Source organism: Nelumbo lutea, chromosome 5 (genome assembly GCF_056320005.1).
Source record: "Nelumbo lutea isolate HS-2025 chromosome 5, American lotus-T2T, whole genome shotgun sequence".
NCBI lineage: Eukaryota > Viridiplantae > Streptophyta > Magnoliopsida > Proteales > Nelumbonaceae > Nelumbo > Nelumbo lutea.
In genome coordinates, this window is record NC_142688.1 from 42,779,492 (window position 1) to 42,791,497 (window position 12,006).

The 12,006-nt window shown below is 43.8% G+C and overlaps 1 protein-coding gene across 1 annotated transcript; it reads left to right on the top strand.

Moving 5' to 3' along the window:
* Nucleotides 1-342: 342 nt before the first annotated feature.
* Nucleotides 343-2,250, top strand: LOC148852003 (caffeic acid 3-O-methyltransferase-like). Its single transcript, XM_088946292.1, has 4 exons — nucleotides 343-952; nucleotides 1,103-1,413; nucleotides 1,532-1,596; nucleotides 1,860-2,250. The coding sequence occupies exons 1-4, from the start codon at nucleotides 528-530 to the stop codon at nucleotides 2,154-2,156; spliced, it is 1,098 nt and encodes a 365-aa protein (XP_088802418.1). The 5' UTR covers nucleotides 343-527; the 3' UTR covers nucleotides 2,157-2,250.
* The last annotated feature ends 9,756 nt before the right edge of the window (nucleotides 2,251-12,006 follow it).

Here is a 12,006-nt window from a genome sequence, read left to right on the forward strand (position 1 = left end):
CTAGCAACTTGGTCGGGGATTGATTCCAATCGGCAATTGATCTTATCAAGATTTCAGTCTTATTAAAATAATTTTGAGTTCCATCCTGCCTATATTATTACGTTGATTCAGCATGCTCATTTTAATGAAGGTCAAAGGAAGTGAAAAGGTAAGATCTATGCTTGATACCTTGCTACATAATCATTCAACATAAAAGCTTAAGCTATTAGAGTAATTTCATTTTTTTGGTGTTTTTTGTATTTGCTTTATTGTTTTTTTACTTGTGTAGTGAAATTCTGTTAATCAAAGAAAAAAAGAAGAAGATATTTTCGTTGCTAAGAAAGAAAAAAAAAAAACCAAAAGTATAAGTAGAAGCATACCTGGTTGCCATCAAACTACAAATCATATCAATAATTCACATCACATGTCATTAGCATCATGGACGAGCCTCTATATATTTCATAAACAGTGAGATTGTGAGCCGTGAGAGAGGGATTATCTTTATTCTAACTGTGTAGCTTTCTTTCTAGTTCTACTATACAGTGAGTATGGCTTTAATCCTCAGTAATCACTTTGAAACCCCAAATGAAGAGAAAGAAGAAGAAAACTGTATATTGGCGGCCATGCAATTGGCAAGTGCTTCAGTGCTTCCTATGGCCTTGAAAGTCACTACAGAACTAGATGTGTTCGAGATCATATCTAGAGCTGGCCCTGATGCGTGCCTCTCGGCTTCAGAGATTGCCTTGCACCTTCACACTGAAAACCCAGATGCAGCATCCATGCTCGACCGTCTCTTGTCTCTACTGACGAGCTACTCTGTTCTTAAATGCTCTCTCGTCAAACGGGACAATGACCAAGTGGAAAGGCGTTATGGCTTGGCTCCTGTCTGCAAATTTTTCACCAACAGCCAGGACGGAGTGTCTCTTCGACCCCTGCTTCTACTGCATCAGGACAAGTCGCTCATTGATAGCTGGTATGATCTTACTTGCCGAGCTATGATCTCAGATTTGGGCAAAATATTCCACCACCACCATCACTCCTTATGTGACATGCATTCTGTATTTCCAGGAGAAAAAAAAAAAAAAAACACTACATTCTATCTGAACTTTATCGCTGCTTGCAGGTACCAGCTGAGAGATGTTATATTGGAAGGTGGAATTCCTTTCCATAAGGTACATGGAATGACCTTATTTCAGTACTGTGAGAAAGATTCAAGGTATAACGAATTCTTTAATAAAGGAATGTCAGGTCACACCACAATAGTCTTGAAGAAGATTCTTGACACATACAAGGGATTTGGAGGTCTTAAAGAGGTGGTTGACGTGGGAGGTGGGAATGGAACCACACTAAAAATGATTACATCTAGGTATCCTCAAATCAAAGGTATCAATTTTGATTTGCTTCATGTGATAGAAGCAGCACCATCCTACCCTGGTAAGAATTTTATTTGGCTTGGCTTGATAATTATTAGTAGAAAAAACCCAGCTTTTCTACTTCGTTTAATTTCTAACAGCTAACAGAAACTCAAAAAGTATTTGTAACCATGGGACAGGTGTGAAACATGTTGGAGGAGATATGTTTGAATATGTCCCCAAAGGAGAAACCATTTTTATGAAGGTTAGTTCTTCTTTTAGTTCTTGAGAGGGGTAGAATGGATATGTCCCACGATATCTAGAAGAGAATTACATTCACCATGAATCTCTTTGTAGTATCAAGTCATTTAAAGCAAATAAAGTTTACAAATCAAGAAAGTCATAATGTCTATTAGTCCTTAAATCAAGGAAGTGATAAAACATAGACTGGATATGTTCTTTTGTGATTTAATGTCTCCAAATATATATATATATATATATATATTTTAATTTTTGTGATTTTTGTAGTGGATACTTCATGACTGGAATGATGAAGACTGCTTAAAGATTTTGAGAAACTGTTGGAAAGCCCTACCAAAGTTAGGAAAAGTGATCATTGTTGAATCAATTCTTCCAATGGCTCCAGAAGCTAGTTACCGCTCTAATATCGCCTTCACATATGATTTAGTCGTACTAACTTGTTGCCCTGGAGGGAAAGAGAGGACACAAAATGAGTTTGAGGCCTTGGCAATAGACTCGGGCTTTGCTGGTTGTGAAATTGTTTGCAATGCTTACCATACTTGGGTTATGGAGTTCCACAAATAATTAGTTCCTTTTTTTTTCTTTTTTACCTTCGAACTTGTTTGTGACTTTTTTAAATTATGCATCCGAATAAGAATGAAATGCAGTTTGATCTTTATGGTGTGCATATTTTATTTTCCAATAACACATGCTTCAATCTGGTATAATCTTTCCCAAATTCCAAAAACACTGGACATATATTCTCTCGTTCCTAAAGCAAGTCTAAAGTTCCTATTTCCTGCTATCTCCTGAGTCCCCATGATTAGGGGCGTCAATGGACCAGTTTTGGATTGGACCCATCCAAACCAAAATCAATTTGGATGGATTGGATAGACCAATAACATATATGAATTAGATCAGTCAAGATTTAATGGTCCAAAGTATTTATTGGAATGGGTTGGACATGGTCCATCCATAATGAATTTATATTAGATTGGGTTGGATTGAGCCAATATCTGATCCATTGATAAAAGATAAGAATATAAGTGTAAATTGAGCAAATTTGGATAATTAAAACAAATTTGAACAGGTTATTAAATGGCCCAGACATTAATTGGACCAGTCCAAAATGATCCAAAATATTCATTAGATTGGATTGGACCTGATTTATATATAATGGACTCACATTGGACTGGACCAGATTGGACCAAAATATTCATTAGATTGGATTGGACCTGATTTATTTATAATGGACTCACATTGGACTGGATCAGACTTGATCGGTTAAAATATAAGGGGTGTCTTACTAAATGACCCTAAAATGGGTTGACAATAGTATTATTTGTTGTGTTTTCCCTCATAAGGAGGTTGAGTTTGTCATTTTCAACCCTATAGGATCCACGACTTCAAAGCCTTGTAGGATGAATGCCATGCAGCCTTGTGAGATTTATGACCTTGTAGCCCTATGGGATTTGCAACCTCACTATCTCATTAATCTTTTTGAATAGGTACTTCTATGGCTCCTCATATGATGGTTCTAACATCTCTGCCTTGTAGCTCCTCAAACCTCGGACCTCGGCCTCACATAGTATTTGGTCTTGTGGTTTTCTCTCTAACCTTGCAATCCAGCCTCACCCTCCTGACCTTGTGTTCTTTGGGCATTGATGATGCTGTCTCCATGACCTAGCATCTTTTAGTATTCCACAATGACCAAAACGGAACAAGTAAAAGAGATGATCATCTTTTTAAAATACCTATTTTACCACATCGTCTCGGTGCACTCACACATCAGACCCCACATCTTCTGATACTTGGACTTTCGAATCCGCATCGGAGATCCAGTACACCATCTCACTCTGCAGCCAGAGCCGTGAGCTGTACTATCATTTGACACGATCGCAGAGAGATGCAGAGAGATGATTCGCCACCTCTGCGTCGAATTCCAATGGGATTCTTGATCTCTTCTTCAGCATTGTCGTGCTACTACTCTACGTAACCACCACTGGGCCTCTGTTGTATTCGTTATCTGCCAAGGCTGTGCAGGTAACCATTGTAGGGTACTACCCAATCGGATGAGTGACACGTCCCGGGAGGACATGCATGCCACCATCCGTCGAGGGATGTGGGTGCAGTCTGTCGAATTGGCAGGGACTGCATCGTCAACCAGGAGACATTGCATAGTCTGATGGGTACAGTCTTGTCAGATAGAAGCTTCCTGAAAACATCGCGTCTCTCAGTCGCAAGCTACCTTGTAGCGATCTCCTAGGGGTACTTCGAGATGATTCCTCTTAATGTTGCCTTTGGGGCAGTTTTTCTGCCTAAGTATTGAAGCGAGCTGGTTACCCTAGCTCGTGAGCTGGGATAGACTTGTCTTGGAGTATTCCCTTTTACTACATCGGGGGTCCTTGAGCTCGCGCTATAGCGAGCTCCCCCTATAGCGAACTATGACGTAGCGAGCTGTCCTGCGGGCTCGTTACTTAGTCGCAGTCAGGCTGTGGTGCTGAGCTGTTACTCGTGCTGAGTGGTGTCCACGTGTCATTGTCTCAAGGGGTCGGGTCAAATCACCTTCCATCAATTGCCCCCACTCCTCGAGCTAAGGGTGCTACCTTAGCGTGAGGAGTTCATGAAGTGTGACGGGTGGATTTGATCGAAGTTCAAACTTGATTGACTACTCACATTAAATGTGCATGCAGAAGTCAAGGGATTTCTGACCTTTTGAATGTCGAGAAATGCACCAAAGCGGCTCTTAACTCCGGAAGTCGTGCAACCGTCATTACCTCAATCATGGGAGATGTGTAGCTAGTCACATTTCGGTTTTAGAAGATGTGCGGTCAGCTTGACTATGAATCGTCAGATCTGTCTCAATCCGAGTTGTTGGTTTGAGGGCACAATGGCTATAAATAGGAGGGCCCCAGGCCTCATTTTCTTTTATGCTAACTTGCCTTGTCTTCGGATTCTGAGGTCGCGTATCCATCTAGCTGCCTGAGCTCTTCTCTCGTTAACACCGTCTCTTCTTTTCTGGCGAGTCTTATCATATTGTCAATATGTTTGGATATCCGTACCACGTCTATTCCCGAGACGGTAACTAGGATGACACTCCCTCGAGCTCAGGGGGATCTTGGGGGCAGGCCCTGGAGGCTTGGGAGGCCTCCGGTGAGATGGCTTCCACTTCTTGGGGCAGGGAGCCCGACCGCTTTGGTCCCTCCTCCATGTCGATGGAGAGACTTAGGTCTTTAGTTCTTCATTTTAACCTTCCCGGAACCTCATCTACAGTCTCCCTTCTGGTAACTTTCCCTGGGAGCATGGTCCCAACAAGATAGTGATTTTTCAGGAACAGTTTGTGGCTAGCCTACGTCTTCCTCTGCATCCTCTGATAGTGGAGGCTTTGAATCATTTCAACGTCATGATTGACTAGCTTCACCCCAACTCCATCCAAAACGTAGTTGGGACTATTTCTCTGTTTTACGAGTACTGTCTTCCCCTCAACCTTGACATCCTCTCCACCATGTTCGTGCTTGGCCTAACTAGGAGAGATGCCGCACTAGTTGCTACCTCACAGTGCTCGGACTCAACCAGCTTGGGAGCTCTGAGATCGCCCAAACTGGGGGCCTCGTGCTCAACCGGCCTAAGGACTTTGAAGCTGAAAGTGCACTCCGCGATGAAGTCTGCTAAGGCTTGGGCCTTAATAGCAGTTCGCGACTTGTATTGGAGGTCGTACTCGCTGAGCTCAATGGCCCACTTCGTCAATCGACCAAAGACCTCGGGCTTGAGTAGAACTTGCCTCAGAGGTTTGTTGGTGAGGACGATAACAGTATGAGCTTGGAAGTACGGCCGGAGCTTTCGGGCTGCAATAACTAGTGCGTAGGCCAACTTTTCTATCTCTAGATAACTTGTCTCTGCTCCCTACAACTCCTTACTAACATAGTAGATAGGTCGTTGGACCCGATCTACCTCTTTTATTAGTATCGAGCTGACCTCTTCATCACTTGTCGAGAGGTACAACTCTAAAACATCGCCCTCTTTGGGCTAGGTTAAGATTGGTATGCTAGCGAGGTACTTTTTGAGCTCGTCAAACACGAGCTAACAATCTGGGGTCCATTCAAACCCTTTGCTTTTAATTGCCTTAAAGAAAGGTAGGCAAGGTTTGCTGACTTGGACATGAAGCGGCTCAGAGCGGCTATTCGGCCATTCAGCCTCTGAACCTCCTTCATTTTTCGGGGTGGTCTCATGTCTAAGATGGCCTTTACTTTATCCAGATTGGCTTCAATGCCGTGCTGGTTAACAATGTATCCCAGGAATTTACCCGAGTTGACACCAAAGACACTTTTTCAGGTTAAACTTCATATTAAATCTATGCAGAATTTCAAAAATTAAATGCAAGTCTTTGTATTAAGTCACATGAAAACTAGGTTTTGACGACCATGTCGTCTACATAACACTCTACTTTTTGGCCAATCAATGGCTCAAACAATTTGTTTATAAGTCTTTGAAAGGTTGCCCCGTCATGTTTTAGCCCAAAGGGCATGACCGTGTAGCAGTATAGGCCAAGCTCGGTTATGAAGGCAGTCTTTTCTTCATCTGTCGGGTCCATCCTGATCTAGTTGTAGCCCGAGTAAGCATCTAGAAAGCTCAGAAACTCATGCCCCGAGGTCGCATCCACTAGACGGTCGATCCTTGGAAGTGGGAAGCAGTCCTTTGGGCAGGCTCGGTTCAGGTCACTGTAGTCGACGCACATGCGCCATTTACCGTTAGCCTTTTTCACCAGAACGGGGTTGGCCACCTATCTCGGGTAATGGACTTCCCTGATAAAATCGACTACAAGGAGCTTCCTGACCTCCTCGTCAACTGCCCTCCATCGCTCTGGGGCTAGGTAGCGTTTCTTTTGTCTAACATGCCTAACTACAGGATTAGTATTAAGCTTATGAGTTATAATGCTAGGGTCTATGTCGGGCATTTCCGCCGCTGACCATGCAAAAACATCTAAATTTTCAAGTAGAAAGCATACCAGTTTAGATCACAGAGGCTCCTCAATGGAAGCATCAATCTGAAGTGTTCGGGTTGGGTCCTCCATCAAGGCTGGGATGGAGACGGTCTCTTTTGTGGGCACAGCCTGCTCCTCGCTCTGCTCCATATGTCACTCCAGCTCGAGGTCATCGGCCACCTTGGCTTTTCCTTTAAGGGCGGTGTCATAGCATTTGTGAGACTCGAGCTGGTCACCTCGCGCTATCCCAATTCCAAAGTCGGTGGGGAACTTCATGGCCAAGTAGTAAGTGGAGTGTTCATGGGCTTCAGGTCGCTCTCTTGGAGCTGAAGTTGGTCGAAGGCTGCTTTGAAGAGGATGTCCACTGAGATGCCTGAGTCGACGAGGACACGCCTGACTTCGAAGTCGTTGATCTTCACCTTTATGACGAGCACATCATCATGGGGGTAGTGGACCCCATGTGCATCGTCTTCAGTGAAGAAGGTGGGGTCTTCCATCCTTGGCCACTTTGGGGGGTTTTGTTCTTCCGTGGCGGCCTCGCGAGCTGATATGCGAGCTGTAGCTGAGGTGCAGCCCGCCACAATCAAACCTCCAACTATCACATGGATGGTCCCCCGAACTTGTCTCTCTTCAGGGGGCTGCTTCTACATTTGTTCTGCTTGCCTGCCGGACTCGGGAGCATCTCTACTCTACTCCCCGTGCCAACCTGCTTTATTACTATTACTATTTTGTATAAAATTTCTCAGATATCCGTGACGAATGAGCTCCTCTATCGCATCGCAGAGGTTTTTACAATTTCCAGTACTATGGCCGTGGTCTTTATGAAAACTACAATACAAATTTTTATTTCTAACATTAGGGTCGGCCTTCAGCCGAGGTGGCCATTTCACATACGAAGCATCCTTGATCGCCATGAGGATCTCGGCCCGCTTCGCGTTGAGGGGCGTAGAGTCCCTTTCTGCTGCTGAAGCTTGGAAATGCTGAACCAGCCTTACCCCTCAAGCTTTGTCCTTCTTCTTCTTGTTGTCGCCCTGAGCTAGGGGCTCTGGTTCCCTCTTTCTTTTCTCAAGGGCCTGCTCGCCCTTCTGGTTGATCTCTTCCTCTGTCCCTATGAATCGATCTGCGAGCTTGAGGAACTTGGTCACGGTCTTGGGATGATTGACAACTACATGCTACTTGAACTCTTTGTGGGTGATGCCTCGCTTGGCTGTAGTGAGGCGAATTGTGGGATCCAGATCGGGTATCTGCAAATAAGCGTCATTGAACTGCTTGATGTAACTCCGAATGGACTCCCCTTCCTTTTGAACTATGCCAAAGAGGCTTTCTAGAGTTCTTGGGCACCTCTTGCTGGTGACAAAGTGGGAGGTAAAGACTTGCACGAACTGCGCCCAACTTCTTACCGAATCGGGCACGAGGTTTTGGTACCAGGTGCGGACTACCCCTTTGAAGGTGGTGGAGAAGGCCATACACATGCAGGATTTGCTGGCTCTTGCCAGGTGCATCTAGGATTGAAAGGCGTCCAGTGGAGGGAGCTTGAAGTCCCTTGGCATGGGGATAGAAAGGAGTTCTGGAGAGAGTGGGGAAGAAACTAAGAGGAGAGGGATAGCTTTCACTTCACCTAAGCTCACCTCCTCTTTACCTTTGAGCTCAAGAGAGACTCGGGTAGCAGTTCGGCGAGCTCGCCGGCGTCTTCGTTGCTGCTTTGTTGGCTCAGCATTGGTGCTTGATGCTTCAGTGTTGTCGAGCTCAATGGGCTCGGACTGCTAGTGGTAGCTCTAAACCGAAGGGCCCTACTTGTAGCCTGTGACTAGGACCTCGAACGAGTTCTCTGCGAGTGGGAGCTCGAACTGCAAGTGCTGGGGCGATGCAGGCTTGATTGGCTGAGAGGCCCCCGACCTTCCCATAGTCTACGAGGCGGGGGTGGCTGGCCTCTCCTTTCTTCCATGGGAAGAGGCTTGGCTCTCGTTCACTCCGACGGGAGGGCTTGGTCTTCTTCGTGGCCGGGTGCCAAGGGGGAATCGGCTACTAGGCCTGAGGCAAGGAAGGAAACTGTTGTTGGTACTGGTACTAAGAGACCTGATGCAACACTAGTTGTTGGTAGAGTTGGAACTGCTGGAATTACTACATTTGAGCTTGCATGGCTCACATGCACTGCACTAAGTCTTCCAACCGGTTTGGGTTGGTCACTAGGGGAATAGCCGAAGGTTCAACAAAGGTTGCTCCAACTGTGGAAGGGAGTGAAGCATTCACGGGTGCCACTATCAGAGGCACATTCAAACTGGGAATCCCGTTCACATAGAGGGGGACGGTGAACTGTCCGTTAAAAACAGTGGGGAGTTGGGGTTGCTCCCCAGAAGTGTTCTGGTTGGCACCACGTCTAGCGTTGCTGGAGGAGACCATGAATGCTAAGTTTTCAAAGGGAAACTATAGAAGCTTAGAGGAAGGCTTTTTGAAGTGTTTCCCATAGACGACGCCAAATGATGTTGCGCAATCTGGGAACTCCTAGTTGGTTGCTGACTGGCTCTTAGCTGGCAACGGACTGTACCTAAGAAGAACGATGAAGGATTCCCGGGGGATTTGCCCGATGGGAATACTTCGATGCTTAAGTTAGAAGGCTGGAGAAAATAGTGAAGAGTGTAAACAAGGCTAAGAGTGTAGGTCGCACTAGATCACTGAGTGCTTGAGATTAGCTCGAGAGAAAATTCAAGTAAGATAAGATTCAAGATACAAGGTGCAAGATACCTTCTCCCCTTCGACTAAGGGGCTCTTAAATATGGGCATTCTTGTCAAATCGGGCATAACCACCACTGGGCCTTTGTCGCAACCGTTATCTACCAAGGTTGCACAGGTAACCGTTGTAGGGTACTACCCAATCGGATGAGTGCCGCGCCCCGAGAGGATAGGCACGCCCCCATCTGTCGAGAGACGTGGGTGTAGTTTGTTGAACTGGCAGGGACTGCGCATCAGCCAGGAGGTGTGGCGCAGTCTGACGGGTACGGTCTTGTCAGATAGAAGCTACCTGAAAACATCGCGTCTCTCAGTCGCGAGCTACCTTGTAGCGAGCTATCCTATTGCAAGCTACCTTGTAGCAAGCTCCTAGGGGTACGTCGAGGTGATTCCTCTTAAGGCTGCTTTTGGGGCAGTTTTTCTACCTATGTATTGGAGTGAGCTGGTTACCCTAACTCGCGAGCTAGGATAAACTTACTCTAGGAGTATTCCCTTTTAGTAAATCAGGGGTCCTTGAGCTCGCGCTATAGCGAGCTCTCCCTATAGCAAACTATGACATAGCGAGCTATCCTGCGGGCTCGTTACTTATTCGCAGTTAGGCTGTGGTGTTGATTTGTTATTTGTCCTGAGTCATGTCCATGTGTAATCGTCTCAAGGGATCGGGTCAAATCACCCTCCATCACTCTCAACAACAGTATAGGTTGTTAGAGGCCAACAGCCAAAGTTTTTCCTCATGAAAGGATGAAGAAGCTACCCTCTAAGAATGCCACGTGTTACATGTCAATTGAATCAAACTTGAATGTATCGCCTATAACAAAGTAATGTAAAACCAAAATTTCTCAACCAAACGTAATCGAATTTCCATTCAATCCCATGCATTGCGCATGAGTTTTATTTAAAAGTTTTGACTTAAATAATACTTGGTGTCAAGGTGAGCATTATATTTGAAATTTCGTTTTGGGAACCATTGAATAAGATAAGGAGTATAAAAATAGTTAACAAGGATTTATTTAACTAGTCGATGTAAGTTTAATTCCTACAAGTGAAAATGTGAAATATCTTTCTTTTGATCATTGAACATAAACCTATAATAAAGTTACATATATAGACACAAACGAATCCGGCCAGCTTGGTGGAGAACCACCACCAATTTTCCAAAATATTTTGCTTTACTGTACAAAACAGTCTTCGATCTATCTCTCTTCTGTCCAAACAGGAATTGTCAATTAACGCCCACATAATAACGCTTTGATGTGACATTATGTCGGTACGAAGGAAAGTCAGAAACGTCGGTGATGACCAACTATTATGCATGCCGTCGTAATATTCACTTGCTCAAAAATAAAGAAAATAGAAAAAAATAATAATAAAATGGGGAGAGGGGAATTGCCTTTTCTATCTGTCAACACCAACTATAGAATTGTGTGTCATAAAATTAAATTGTCGTATTTTAAAATTTGATGAGCAAAGTGGCACTGGACTCCCAAAAAAGGAAAAATTCCCAGTTAATTTCCCTTAGAAAAAGTGTAGACGTGGCATTATCATCCACAACGAATAGGACCATCCATTTCCTCTATTTTAAAAGGAGCAAATGTGGAGGAGAGGTAGAAGGATCTTTGTCTGTGGCTACATTTCAGAAAACCTGCAACCCCCAGCCTCACGGCTAGCAACATGTCTTCCGTCAGTGGTCTCGAAAAATTGTTCAGTGAAGAGAAAGAAGATGAAGAAAACTGCCTCTTGGCCTTGGTGTGTCTTTTTGTGCATAAAATAAAATTGTTAGTCCTTCTAAAGCCTCATTTGGTGTGTTTTTTTGTGCGGGCTATCGGTTTTTTAGGCAATTTACATTTTGGTCTTTTCTCGTTTGGTTGGAAAAGATCTAGTTGTTGAAAGTCACAATCCCGAAAAGATGCGGAAAGTCCATTTTGGGCTATTCTCAAAAAGATTCGAATTGAGTTTTTCCCCTTTTTTCAATCCATCTTCACACAAAAAGGCATGACTAAACCAAACGGTTTTCAAGTTCCTATGATCTTGATGCAAAAGCTCACATCGTCTTTCAACTATTAAAGCTTCCAGAAAATCTTTCAAGAAAGACTTGCCAAACGACCCCTAAGATAACTTTACATATTTGATGACTGGTTGGATCCTTACTCAGTTGCCATCAGTCACCCCAACTTTTACTCAGAAAGAAGTTGTTTTATGAAATTTTTTTTTTCTGAATTCTCACCCCAACTTCCTCTACCATTCTTGTGAGGATTTTACACTTGACTATGTAAAAGTCAAAATAGCTTTCATTTTACTCTTTCATTGGTGTGATGGGCATTGGTGTCAAAAATGTCATTTTACTCTTTCATCTAAAAAGAATCATTAATAACTAATACAACTACAAACTAAACCTATAATAAATGTCTTAGTAATAGAGGCAAACTCTCACTAAACACATCAATTAAACTATTGGGGGGTCAATAACCCTAAAATGGGTTGACAATGTTGGAAGTGTTACAATCCATTATATGAGTGGCCGAACCATGCTTGATGAATGATCGAAATTTCAAAATTTTCCTAATTCTTCTATGAACCAAAATCCCTATGCTTTGAAAAACTATATTTTTTAGGATCGGTCTTACACTAAATCAAACCAAATTTGAAACTAATCAAAGAGAGATGTTTATCTGATATGAATGCCAAAAATGCAAACCCTATGGTTGAATTTCACATCTAAATCAGTCG

What these genes read in the sequence shown, in the direction of transcription:
- LOC148852003 (XM_088946292.1), top strand. Translation starts at nt 528, where the DNA reads ATGGCTTTAATCCTCAGTAATCACTTTGAAACCCCAAATGAAGAGAAA. An exon ending in AAGTCGCTCATTGATAGCTG is followed by an intron (nt 953 to 1,102) that starts GTATGATCTTAC and finishes CGCTGCTTGCAG; the next exon opens with GTACCAGCTGAGAGATGTTA. An exon ending in AGCAGCACCATCCTACCCTG is followed by an intron (nt 1,414 to 1,531) that starts GTAAGAATTTTA and finishes ACCATGGGACAG; the next exon opens with GTGTGAAACATGTTGGAGGA.